The sequence below is a fragment of the Trypanosoma cruzi genome, genomic scaffold (genome assembly GCF_000209065.1).
Source record: "Trypanosoma cruzi strain CL Brener 1047053516977 genomic scaffold, whole genome shotgun sequence".
Taxonomy (NCBI): domain Eukaryota; phylum Euglenozoa; class Kinetoplastea; order Trypanosomatida; family Trypanosomatidae; genus Trypanosoma; species Trypanosoma cruzi.
Window position 1 is genome coordinate 20,286 of NW_001849252.1, and position 12,940 is coordinate 33,225.

The window sequence follows — 12,940 nt, forward strand, 5'->3', positions numbered from 1 at the left end:
GTTCGGTGTCCAACGTTTTCCGCGCCGTCAAATGGGGTGTTGCGCAGGATCGGAATACATGGATGTGCGAGAGCATCGTGTCGCTCGCCCGTAATAACGCACACGCGCACAGTTTCAGTGAGTCTGACACGTCACGTTCTTCAGACCGGTCGGAACCACTTGTGGGACATCACTTCATTTGCGGCGTCTGGACAGCGAGGGAAAATGGAGAGATATGCCGAGAACGCAATGCCACTCCATAATACCGCAGGCTGGCGGCGACAAGGACCAGAGAGCCTCTACCCAACATTGAGAAGAGGGCAGCACTCTGATGATCCGGCTTGCTCTTTAGGAAATTGCAATGTAGTGTACACCGTGTGGGCCTTTTTGCTGCGGATATGCAGAGGGGTGATGTGGGGTGGAATTATTGTTGAGGGCAGCACGGACGCCGCCTGACCTTTATTGGAGGGATGAGTGGTGTTATTCCGTGCTTCCTTGCATGCGTTGTCGCACTCATGCTGTGTGTGCGGATGGCCACAGTAGTGGAGCTGAATACGGTTCAATGTGTGTTGCTCACGGGGACTGCGCGACACATGTATTTTTTGTTGGGTTTCCCAAAAGGAGGGGCGCATCGCATTTGCGTGATTCCCGCGGCAGTCCATTACCCTGCGACTGTGCATGCCGCCGTCCGCTGCGCCGCCGCAAGCCTTTGCCTTTGTGAGAAATGGGGAGCGTGACTGCTGTGGCGGTGGTCGAATGCTCCCGAATTGGTGCTTTTGGTGATCTCACTTGGAGCGCCGAGCAGCGAGGGGCCGCACACGCCCAGGAGGTGGGAGTGTGTGCTGCAACCGCACTTGCGATTTGCAGTTGGGATGTGACATGTTTCTTTGGTATTTTTATTTTTGGTGATATGCGGGGCAGCGGTGTGTTGGCGTGTGCGGGCTGCTCATGGCTGCCGGTGTTGTCTTTCCTGCTGTTTCCTCGCTCCAGTCCTTTGCGTGCGACGGAACAAACGTTTTTACGGGCGTGTGGTGGGGCCGCGTTCTTGATTGGAAAAAAAGCCTTTCGCAGGCATAATGAGACTGCCGTCCGTGCCACACGAGGCAGTGGGGAATTTCCTGGGATTTATTGGCGGGGTGGCACTGCACCCATGCCGTGTGGCAGGTTTTTATTCCGCAATGCACGGTGAGGGGGATGTGCGGTGACAACTTCCTCCAGTGGAGTGACGCGAGCAGCACGGGGAGCGGAACGGAGGAGTAGTGGCTGCGTGCTTCCAAGTGATACGTGAATGGCGAATGCAATAAGAAAGGCAGCGTCACGGCACTCTTTTGTGACACGCGAATTGCAGATACTTTCCATAAAGCATGCAAATTGCACTTTTTTCTGTTGTGTGTGGGATTACCGTGATGCATCGCTGTTGCGGTGTGTATGATTTGTGCTTCTGTCAGGGTTTATGTGCCCACGGCCTTTTGTCAAGTGTGTGCGGTGTCGGCGGTGCCACACGGGTGCGGACCGTGGCGAGCGGAATGCGTGAGCGAACCCTCCGCGTCCACCACGTTGCTGTTATTGTTGGCTCTCTCCAACACTGTTCTGGGTGGTTGGCACCCACGCGCCGTCGTTGCGGTGGTCCTCGTGCATGTGGTGTGCATCGAGTACTGTGCCGTCGCACCGCGCGTATGGCACTCTTGCTGTGGCTGCCAGTCATGACTGTGACCTTTGGCTATTACTCTTATTCCTTTTTTGATTAATGGTTAGTGTTCAGCTTTAACTCAATCCAACCAAGAAAACAGGCATATAATCGATTCTCACGCAGAAGAAAATCATAAATAGTCTTCTCTCAGGCGCGGAATTCAACGAAGGTGGCTGAAGGATGGAAATGCTGGAGGGATGCTACGAGTCTGTGTACAATGCGAGTTGGCATCATGTGGTGGAAGTTCCTGGTGGCGAGGGGACGGGAATGAAGGTGGAGGAGGGGAAACCCCCGCAGTCATGGACGTACAAGAAAGCTGGCAACACCTTCGAAAAGGATGACGCTGTGCAGCAATCCGGTGCACCACGTCCCAGGCTGTTGGTGCTCACCTCGGACGATGGATGGCCGTACACGTGGGAAAGGGAGGTGAGTGAATTTATTCCTGACTGCTATGTGAACTGTGAGGTGGAGCGAGTGTGGCAGACCGTCAAGGGCGATTTAACCAAGTGGTTCAGCAGTCACGGTCGGACCGAATTTAAGCCCAAGAAGCGTCTGCTGATTGGGACGTCCGGGATCGGGAAGTCGATGGGTGCCGGTCCGCACCCCCTCTACCAGCTGCTGCACTACGATGCGGAGCAAATCCCTGTGGTTGTTTACTTTATTGCGGATCGAAAATAACTATTTGACAAGATCACAGAAACGGTGAAAAAATACGGTGAGGCGTCTAGTATCGTGGATATTTTGGACGAGTTTTCTGGGCGTGGGGTGAAGGGGTATATTATCTACGACGTGTCAATGAAGGGTCATGAACCGTCTACTGGTTTGCCTTGCGAGGGATGGGGCATGATTGTGGTGACATCACCCGACAAAAACAACTACGAATCGTGGGCGGAGCAAATGGGAGCGGAACGAATCATAATTAATTGCCCTGACGAGAGCGATGTAAAGGCAATGTGCGTTTGGAAGAAGCACAATCGGCGGCTTGCGGAGGAACGAGCGGAAGAAGAAGCGGAGGAAGAAGCGGAGGAGGAAGAAGCGGACTACTGGAAAAAGGTGAAGGGTCGCATAGACAAAGTAGGGCCGATTCTCCGCTTCATTTTTAATGAACAAAAGTCTGACGCTCGCTTTAACGAGCGTGAAGATGCCGTGAATGATATCACCCCTTCGATGCTACGGTATTACGCTGGTATCGGAACTGGCGAGTCGTGCAACGGCAATCATGTGTCTCGAAAACTTGTGGGGGTTGTCCGAGTACGACGAGGAAACAGCATTGAATCGCCTCTGACTGTACTGATATCTCCCCATTTTGAACGTGAAACATTGTCCAAGATGTGAAGTGAAATGAAGCAGACGGATTTTTTGTTTCTCGTGCTGAGTATTTGTGATTATTTCTTACCAAATCTTATTGAAAAGCATGCCGTATCCGCATTTTTGAATGAGGATTTCCTGCGTGCGATAAGACTCAAAATCAGGGAACTGAGGCCACCAGGACGACGTGAGCCACACAGCTGTGCGCTGAAAGAGCACTCAGACACGAGCTTCACCAGAAAAGAGGTTTTATCGTCACCGGAATGTCTTTCCAATCCGGTTGCTATGGACCACTGGGTGCTGTATGAGCCGAAAGTACAAAACTTTCCGCTGGTGGACGGCCTTTTCTTTGTGGACACAAATCCGAAGACGCTGGTTGGACTGCGGATGGCTGCGGCGGGTGAGCACCACAAGATGACCAGCACTGTGAGGCAGTTCACTGAGTGTCTGGCGGCATATTTTAGTGGTTGGGAGGAATTATCCCAATACATGTCGTGGGAGATTATTTATGTGCAGCACGCAGACAGCACAGCGATGAATGGCTGGCAGAGATGTGATGTCGTCAATTCCAATAATGTGAGCAAGAAGGAAAAACAAAAAATTGCGGCGTTTTGGAAGGAGAAGGTGCGCCAGTACCAAGTGTCAATACCATCCGGAGAATTTAGAAGAGACGAAGCACTCCGAAGTGAGGAAGAACCGTCGAAATAGGAAAACAAATTAGGGAATGAAAGGGGCAATTTTGGTTTGTGGTAAAAAAATATTGTGGGAGTTATATATTTTTTGATACTTGTGTCTTTGCATGCGGTGCGGGTGCACCAGCACAAGGCGGCAGTATATCGCACAGATTTCAGAACTGTCCAACGCTATCGAACTTAACAGTGGCAGAATAAATTAGGGAGGGATTGGGGTTGTTTAGTTTCTGGTGAAAAACATTGGGTGGTTTTTATATGGTATGTTGATTGTGTGTGTGCATACGAGGCGTAATTGGAGAAGTACCCCGGTATGAGGGAATCATTGTCACCAGCGGTTTCGCAGTACTACTGCATTGTCCATTTTATTCTATTGTGTTCTGATTCCCATCACTGACAGAAGCATCCTTAAGGGATGGACGAAGGATAAGATCTATTGGTGAAATGGCGCACTCCGTGTGACTGTGTGGAGTGAGGCGTCGCGTCATGGGTGGATGAGGATCCGCTTCTGCGTGTGTCTCTTTGGGTGATTGCTGGCTCGGTGTGCGTTGTGCGTTGGCTGCGGGGCTGTGGCCGTATCCCGTATTGCCGGGAGAATCCAGGAGCCGGCAATATTTCCCTTGTGGGATTGTTGTTGGCGCAATGCAGACGGCATCTACCAGCGTCCGGACCAGACGCGTCGTGCCGGGACACAGTTGTGGCACCACGGGGTGTGAGGGCACGTGCTACCGCAGTGCGGGCATTACGATTTATTTGGGAAAGCACGAGGGAGGACAAGAGAGGCACAACTGTGCGTGCTGCAGCAAGTCGGCACTGATGCTCTTTTACTTTGTCGGCACTGAAAACTGAGAGGGTGCGCCCCGCGCCTGTTGCCAAGCACTCTCATAGCCACGTTTTGAATGGAGCGTGTTGTTGTTTCTCTGAAGCGGGCTCCGTGTGTCAACGCGACAGGGAAACACGGTTGGCGGTGGCAGGAGTTCTTTCCGGAACGGCACTGGAGTGCAGGGTTCCCGGAGTGGGTCGCTCGCCGAGGCGGGATGGCGCTCAGGGATTGTCTCGAGGCTGCTTCTCAATGCCGTTGTTGTTGTTGACGGCAAATCGCTGATGGGAGGGCGAGAGATAGTGTGCTGTCGTGTGATTTCTCTCAGTGTCACCCGTTGGAGCGATGCATGTGTGTTTGCCTTGTAGATGTGGTGTTTTGGATCTCTATTTCACGCTATTCAGTGGCGCAGAAGTGGACGGGGAAATGATGCTGTCACGAGCTGCACGGGCGTGGTGGACACCGTTACATGAGCCTGTGGAGGACCCGAGCAAATCCAAGTGTACTATGCGGTTTGGGTCTACAAGGAAGGAAGAAAAAGTGGGCGGCTTAGGGGAGTTGCAATGCACGCGGCTGCAGAAGATGGCATGCGTTTCTGAGTTCACGTTGACTACCACTTTGGGTGCTTTTTCTCGAGGCCGTGAATCCTTTATAATTTACTTGGAGGTGCTTGATGACACCAGTTGTGGAAGGCATTTTCATTTCATACGAGGATGGCGCACGGGAGACAAGGACGAAAGAGAGCGACGCCTCGCCAAAGGAGCGGCTGCTGGAACGTTGACGAGACACGGGATTGTCTGCACGGCCAGCTGCTTGCCCTCTGCAGGATGTTTCTTGAGGCGCTCATTGGCGCGAGAGTGAGGTGCACTCACGGACAGACACCGCAACAACCGTGTCGTTGGTTCTCCGTTGCACGAATGAGACGACGCATGCCAGGCGTGGCAGGTGACGTCCTCTGCGAACCTCTTCCTTTCTCTTCTGTTTCACACCTCGGCATTTTCTGCGCTTTGAAAACCGCTCCCATTGGCCGTCTTCTGTGACACGAGAGCCGCCTGTACTCCTTTCCGCCGCATTGAAGAGTCGTGAGGAGGGCTTGAGGCTGCGTTGAGTAGCCGTGTGGCCTCTGCGAGCATTTCCACTGTTTTTCTGAGGTGCTGAATTTTGGATTGCCGAAACGCACCTTGAGTGGCTTGCGTCAGAGGCACACATAACTGAGGGACAGGCGTGTTTGTGGAGGTGAAGGAGGGCCACACCATTGGGAGGAGGAAGAGCCAATGGGCGGGTGTGTCTGTGGCCCACATGTGGTGCCCGACTGGTGCTTCACGTTGTTTGGTGCTGTTATCATTTCCATTCACAGAGGATGGCTTTGGGTGCTTCTTTTCCCATCTCTCTTACTGTGTCTTTGTGTTGCGTGTTTGTGAGCATGACTCTTCTTCCGTGCTGTGCATTTGCCGCGTAAGCTGCTGATGGTCTTTGTGGCATATGTGATGATTTGCCGTATTTTGTTGGATTGTGCTTTGATCTCCGCGGGATGACAGCCAGATTGGAGGCATTGCTTTTTCTTTACTGTGACCACGTGCGGTGTCTATGGGAGGCCTCTCAGAGAAGATCAAGTCGACATTGTTGTGAAGCTCAGGCATGGTGCCACACTGCTTATTGACGCGGAATGAGTTGAGGGGTTTGCATATAAGCTCCTGTGCATTCTTGCCGTGGTGCTCCTCATGCACAGCCCATGAAGACGACTGGTTGAGAATTGTCAATGGGCTTCTCGTTGAGCGGAGGGGAGCATAGCGTTTTGCTCGCTTACTGAGAGCCCGGGCGTCACGGATGATGCATTGGGCAGGCAGAACCTCGTGCATGGCGGAAGGAAGAGACGAGGGGCTGGTTGTTTGATTGTTACTGACGAGTCCTGCCTCACTGCTTGGAGGGGGCTGTCGTTGACTGGGGCAACCTGTTCTGTGTGTCCAGACAATGCTTGCGCCGAGTGGCGGGGCGCCGTGTTGGTGTGTGCGGCGGCATCATGCGGGGCGGCTGCGTGGCGTTTGCGGACTGTGTGCCTGTGGGTTGATGCATGTGGCGGGAGGCGTGTCTGATGGGAATCCGCAAAGGAGGAGTGACATGCGTTTGGCGGTGCTGCTGTTCGAAGTGCAAGGGAAGAAAAACAAGTGATTTCTGACATGTCTGTGAGTGTGCCACGGCCACCGATGAGTTCTCAGGGAGAGGGAAAGGAGGGAGGGAGACGGAGACTGTGCGCACCGACTGCGGCGTGCGGTGCGACAGGATGCGATTGTCATTACGACGGGTGCGACGGCTGTCATAAGTGCAGCAGAGCGTCATCTGCATCTTTGTGCCCACAGAGCTTGCTGGTCCTGCGAGGAGGTACAGGCAACCTCTCATCATTGGGCGCTGAGGCTCTTTTCCTCTCTACTCAGCGGGAGAAACAAGTCTTCTTGCACGTGACGTGCTGGTCTGTATCGAATCTCCCCACGTGGTGTCACGCCGTCGTGCCGTTGCAGTGCAACGCTTGTTTCCCTCACTGCACAAGTGGCTCCCTCTCATTTGTCTTTTTTGCAGCGCCATTGCCTGCGGTACCTCATTGGGAGGCTGTTCGCTTTTTAAATATTTTACATTTATTTATGCTGTTGGGGGTACTGGGGAGTAATGGCTGCGGGGATTTTGATTTTGTGCTTTGCTTTGAGTGGTGGCGGTGTGTACCGTTGTTGTTTTCTTTCTGCCGCCGCTGCCTTCTCCAATTCTTGGACAGACACGCTAGGAAAGCAAGAAAACAAACGCCAATCACTACTGTGAAATTGTAAGGCAGTGAAAGGACCAACAGCACACACACCGCACACACACACATATTTATATGCTCTCACGTGTTGCTGCAGTGAAGGCACCCCGCACACACAACCGTCGCCGCGTGACCGGATCCAGCGGAAGGAGGAGGGAAGGAGGGAAGGAAGAGAGAGTGAGCCGCGGAGGCCCAATATGTCCCGGCATGTGTTTACTTCCGCGGTGCTTCCGCTCTTTTTTGTTGATGATGTGCTGCGGCCCCTGTGATGCTGTTGTGGAGAGTAATTCAAATTGTGTAATTATCTTTCACTGGAGAGGAATCAATTTATGATTCAATGGATGCCACGAGGGTGGTCAGTTGTGATTTGTTACGTGTAACTTTTCTTTTTGGAGTGAGTGGTGTTGTTGTGGCTGTTGCTGAAGCGCATTACAAGAACCCCAAGGAGAGCGAATTGTATGCTGGCATTGCCGCAAAGTCTATGGAAGTCAATGGAGGGACATGGGCGAATGGAACTGGCATGATGTTTGATTATTACGACATTAAAGTTGACCGCCTATTGAGCCCAACGACTATTATGGCTGATGGAGAAACATGTGCTCTTGTCGGGGGTTATGGCGAGTCAGGGGCTCCATGGACGAAGGTGGCTGTTGATGGCTATTGGTCGTCCAGGTATGCGAGGAGCACCGTTTTCTCTGAAGATGATGGTAAGGATAAGAGGGAGTTTGAGTGGAATCAATAAACAACTTTGAGAGTTTTTCTTGACAGCTTTTTGAAGGATTTCAAACCCAATGCCGAACCCCACAAACAATTTCTGGGTGGTGGCGGTGCACGCATTCGTCTGGAGGACGATGATTCTTATGTGCTGCCCATTCAAGCACTTACTAATGGTGGAGAGGTCGCTTCTTTGATCATACTCGCCAACGGCTTAGTGTATGATAAGGAGTTTTCAAATGATAGGAGCCATGAGGGCTGCATCCAGCCTGCGACGCTTGAATGGGAGGGCAAAGGTCTCCGCATGATGACGTCGTGTGAGGACGGCAGCCGCAGGGCTTGCAGGGCGGACGGAAAGGGGGATTCGGTGGACGGAGGCATACGACACTATTTCAGGCGTGTGGGGCAACTCACGGACACGAACAGGGCACGGCGTGCCGGGTGGCTTCGTCAGTGCGACGATCGATGGACAGAAATTCATCCTCGTCAGCCGGCCGGTATGATCTGGGAAGGAGGGAGAAGAAGAAACGGTTTGGCTTCACTTGTGGCTGACGGACATGAGCTGAATTTATGATGTTGCGCCGATATCCGCTGAGAATGAGAACGTCGCCGCCAGCACTCTGCTGTACGCCGCAGAAAAAGCGTCATTGCGTAAGGAAGCAAAGAAGGAAAAGTGAAAACTGCGCTGCTCGTACGAGGTCGCTGCTGCGGAGGGAGGTAAGCAGTACAACATTGCTTTTTTGGACTTGACGGGGAATTTGAAGGAAATGAAGAAGTTTTTGGCTGCCTGGAAGGAAAGAGACGCGTGCATTGCGAGGGGATACGGCTGCGGGAATGAAAAGAATGACAATAAGCGCAGTGGTTGTGGCGGTGACTTTGGCAAAGGGCTGGTTGGCTTCTTATCCAGCACGTCAACTGTGAATACATGGAGTGGCGAGTGCCCCTGCGTGAATGCAACCGTTCACTGGGCAGTGACAAGTACTCCTGATGGTGGACTGACGTTCCAAGGGTCTGGAGCGTGGGCGAAGTGGCCTGTTGGCGAGCATGGGCAGAAACAGCTGTACCACTTCGCGAACTACAAATTCACTCTTTTGGCGACGGTGTCGCTCCCGGAGGTGATGGAGGGCATCGGCAGCTCCTTTCCTTTGATGAGTGTGAGGATGAATGACCACAAAAGCACGCTGCCCTTTGATCTGTTGTGGGCGAAGAAAAATAAGTGGGAGATAATCTTCAACGGCAGTCGTTTGGCGCTGCCGGCGGATGCCAAGTGGGAACTGAACACAACACATAGGGTGGGACTGGAAATGGATTACTTTAAGGAGTTGCTTGTGTACGCGGATGGATTGACGGTATACGACGGTGGTGGTGAGGATTACAGCTTCTTTGAAGAGACAAAAACAGTGTTGGGGTTCCACAGCGTCTCACACTTTTAAATTGGCGGCGACGGCAAAAGGGACTCAGGAAACATTCATGTGACGGTGAGCAACGTCCTGCTGTACAACCGCGCGTTGTACGATGACGAGCTTAAAGCACTAATGAAGACGAAAGCAGTCGCTGCTTCAGAGGCGAGGGTGCCGGCCCCGAAAGGTGCGCCTGAAAGCAGCCACGCAAGTGAATCTTCTGATGAGCCTGCCAATGGGTCCGTCGCCATGGATGAAGCGCGGCAGGAAGCCACATCATCATCACCACAAAGACAGGACTCACCGGCGCAACCATTAGGAAATAAGAAGGGCCCAACAGTTTCCAGGCAAACTTTTTCTTCTGACGTAATTGGTCTTGCCACCCCAGCTGCCAAGGGGGAAATGGAAGAAGAGGCGGCGAGCAGTGGTGGAATGGCGCCTGCGTTGTCTCCGACACCGAGCGCGGACAGTCGCCAGGAGGTACTTGAAGCCAGGAAACCTTTTGGTGGGGAGCGCCCTGAGGGTGGCCAGGAGCCCTTGCCTCCCAACTTGGCTGCATCGACGATGGGGCAGGCGGGCAAGGCGGATGAAGGCTCTCTGCGGAACGGAACCGAAGAAGATTGGACGCAGCACAGAATTTCACTGTATGTTTTGAGGAGAGTGCACAACGAGCCGGCCAATGCCGACACGCTCACGAGCGAAGAACAAGACGCTGACCGTGAAGAGGACACGCATGTCCGCACTGCCGTGGGCACGAACAGCGGCCCCGATTTACTCAACGGCACTTACGCGACGCCCGCGGATGCCACCACAGCCACGCCTGCGTTCAACAGAGACCAGACAATTGTTCACCACAAGGATAACGTGTCGGATGACGTTGGTGCTGCACCGACTCCGCGAGCACAGCGCCTGGGGGGACAGAGACCCCATTGGAGTCCAACGCAGCGCCGCCTTTGGGCAACGACACTTTTGATTCGGAGAATATCACCGAGTTGATGTCCATTGGTTTAGTTGGCGACAGCACCGTCCATGGATGTGTGTCTCGGGCGTTTCTGCTTCTGCTTTTGGGACTGTGTGGAGTCGTGGCAGGCTCATGAGCCAAAGGGTGTGGATGTGCGGCTCCTCATGGAGAATATTTACCGCTTTTCCCGCGGTCCTTCTTTTGTTTTGTTTTCTATATATATATATATTTTGATGTTACATTATCATTGCCTGCTGCTGGTTTTTGTACTGGGACAATCATCACTCCTGCTCTTTTCTTCTCTTTAATGTTCGTTTGCTGCATGCCGTCATGAGTGACGTGCTTCCCCTCTTCTTTGATTTTTTTGCCCACACGCGGTGCAGACCTCATTGCTGTGCGTCCCACCGACTGCACAAAAGGAGGAGTGGAGGGGACAGGCCGGAGGCCGCATGAAACGTGAGGGATGTTGTGTGGACTCGTGGAACAGTGTGCTCTTTTTAAAATATATTTCATTAATTTTTTTGTTTGTGTGGGTCATACGTAGGTTCTGCCGGAGCCTCACCATTTTTGTTTTGTTTTTGCCCTTTTGGTGAATCCCAGCGGCTCGTTTCTGTCTGTGCCGTGCCTAGTGTCACTGGGGTTTTCCGTGCCGACGAGTGTGTGCGGAGGGAGCAACGCTGACGGTGACAGTGGGAGTGTGGGGAAGGGGCGTGGGCGATGAGCGCTCATTGTTGTTTGTGTTGTTGTCGTTTTGCTGCGCCCTCCTTCTTGTTGTTGTTGCGGTGGTGCGTGACTCTCATCGCTGGAGGTACCGTTGCGTGGTTGTTTGACTTGTCTTTCTCCTTTGTTTTTTGCTCTGCGTTGACGGGGAGTTGGTTTGTGCTGAGGGCGGCACGCAAGTGACAGGAGTGATGGCGATGATGATGACTGGCCGTGTGCTGCTGGTGTGTGCCCTCTGCGTGCTGTGGTGCGGTTTATGTGGAGTTGCGGCCGATGATGTTTATGTTCCTCCTGGTGATAGTGGAACTTCCGGCAAAAATGGAGTTGGGGTTGGTGTTCAGCCTCCTGTCCTATCTGAGAGTCCTGGTGCTAATGAGGATCCAACGGATAAAGATACTGAGGAAAGTGAAGGTGGTTCCCTGGAGTCTGACGATTTGGACAGCCAATATTTACTTACCGAAACTGTTAAGGATGGTGTGGTGGCAGATATCTCTAAGGACGGTTTACCCCGTCAAGAAGAGGGCACCATAGTTACACCGGGTCAGCCGGAACCAGTGCCTCGTGTTGAATTGCCGTCCGAAGCAAAGGCAACAAGGCCACTCGCTCCGAATCCGCAGGAACAGCTGCCCAACACACCAACGGAAGATGAGCCCCTTAGCACAGGTCTCGGAGGGAACAGACCATCTGGGGAACTTGCGGAAACGGCCTCTCTATCTCCTTCAAAGGACGGCGGTGCTGCCAGCGATCAAACTGCCGGAGGCACCACGGACAAAAGTCTGCACAATGATCCCCTGCCTGGGGCCGCGGTTACGGTGCAAAACCACCGTGAGGGAAACACGGAACTGAGCGAGGAAGCAAAATCAACAAAGGCAACTGCCAGCACAACTGATCCGGGGAGTACACAGAACAGCAGCATCAACCCTGCAGCAGGACCCTCGGTGCTTCAAGAGGGGGTGGCTACTCGTGACGCCTCCCCCACACTAAAACCCGCGTCTCCTGCTGCTGGCGCTGAGGGTTCCGCTGGTACTCCTTCTCCAATTGACACCTCGGGCAGCGCTGGTGTTAACTCTCCTGCTGGCATTGCTGGCACCGGTGGCACGACGGATTCCTCTTCTTCTGCGGCCTCGCGGGCGCCGGATCCCGCTCCCTCTGGTGAACTTCCAGGCGCTGCACATTCTGCTTCCGCTGCTTCTTCTGCTGCACCCGAATCCCCACCAGATACAAGGCCGACAGGAGGTGGCAGCCACTACTCCCATGATTCCCCAGTGGAGCTGCAGGAAGAGACTTCGGCTGCGCCACTGACTCAGTTTTCCCAGACCGGCGAGGACGGGAGTGCAGCGGAAGGCACCGAAGAGGACGCCGCCACAAGCACCAACGACACTGCTACCAGCGAAGGCAATACTACGACGGCAAGCATGCCGGCTCCTCTTTCCTCTGCGCCCACAACGAAGGCGCTGGAGAACCGTGTGGGAAATGACGCCTGCTTTCATGACACCCGTCTGCATGCCCGGCTGCTGCTTTTTCTGGCGGCGCTCACGTACGGGACACTTGGTTGAAAGATTGTATGTGGGCTATGCGTGCCAGCATCCAACCGCGGGCTTTGTGCGCTTCTTTTGTTTCTACGCAATAAATAAGGTAAAATGCTGAGCTTTTTAAAATTTGCTTCCGCTGCCCCGCCGTGTGTTCCTTGCTGCTCTCCGTATCCGCTACTTGGCACGTATCCCGGACACAGTCATATGCACGACACGCCCACAGCTGTTTGCGTGGACCATGTTTGTGTGTGAGTGCATGCGCGCTGGAGCCATACTGTGCAGCCCCTTTTTTTTTGTGCTTTACTTTTTCTACTTTTGATGCTTGCTTGCGTGTGT

At 53.3% G+C, this 12,940-nt stretch overlaps 1 protein-coding gene and 2 pseudogenes across 1 annotated transcript, besides 5 other annotated features; all 3 read left to right on the top strand.

The window, feature by feature from the left end:
- Nucleotides 1–2,729: part of a sequence feature (areas not merged during assembly with more than two copies in the genome that could not be assigned to a particular haplotype) that runs on past the window's edge.
- On the top strand, nucleotides 1,833–3,628 carry Tc00.1047053508629.74 (annotated as a pseudogene).
- Nucleotides 2,656–2,709: a sequence feature (GA-rich).
- Nucleotides 2,730–2,891: a sequence feature (areas merged during assembly that could not be assigned to a particular haplotype. This can correspond to areas where the two haplotypes were merged or to regions with more than two copies in the genome that were merged during assembly.).
- Nucleotides 2,892–12,940: a sequence feature (areas not merged during assembly with more than two copies in the genome that could not be assigned to a particular haplotype).
- Nucleotides 7,353–10,490, top strand: Tc00.1047053508629.100 (annotated as a pseudogene).
- Nucleotides 10,847–10,875: a sequence feature (AT_rich).
- On the top strand, nucleotides 11,264–12,628 carry Tc00.1047053508629.120 (mucin-associated surface protein (MASP), putative; the record flags this gene model as incomplete). The annotated part of the gene is made up of 1 exon (XM_808639.1): nucleotides 11,264–12,628. The coding sequence occupies one exon, from the start codon at nucleotides 11,264–11,266 to the stop codon at nucleotides 12,626–12,628; it is 1,365 nt and encodes a 454-aa protein (XP_813732.1).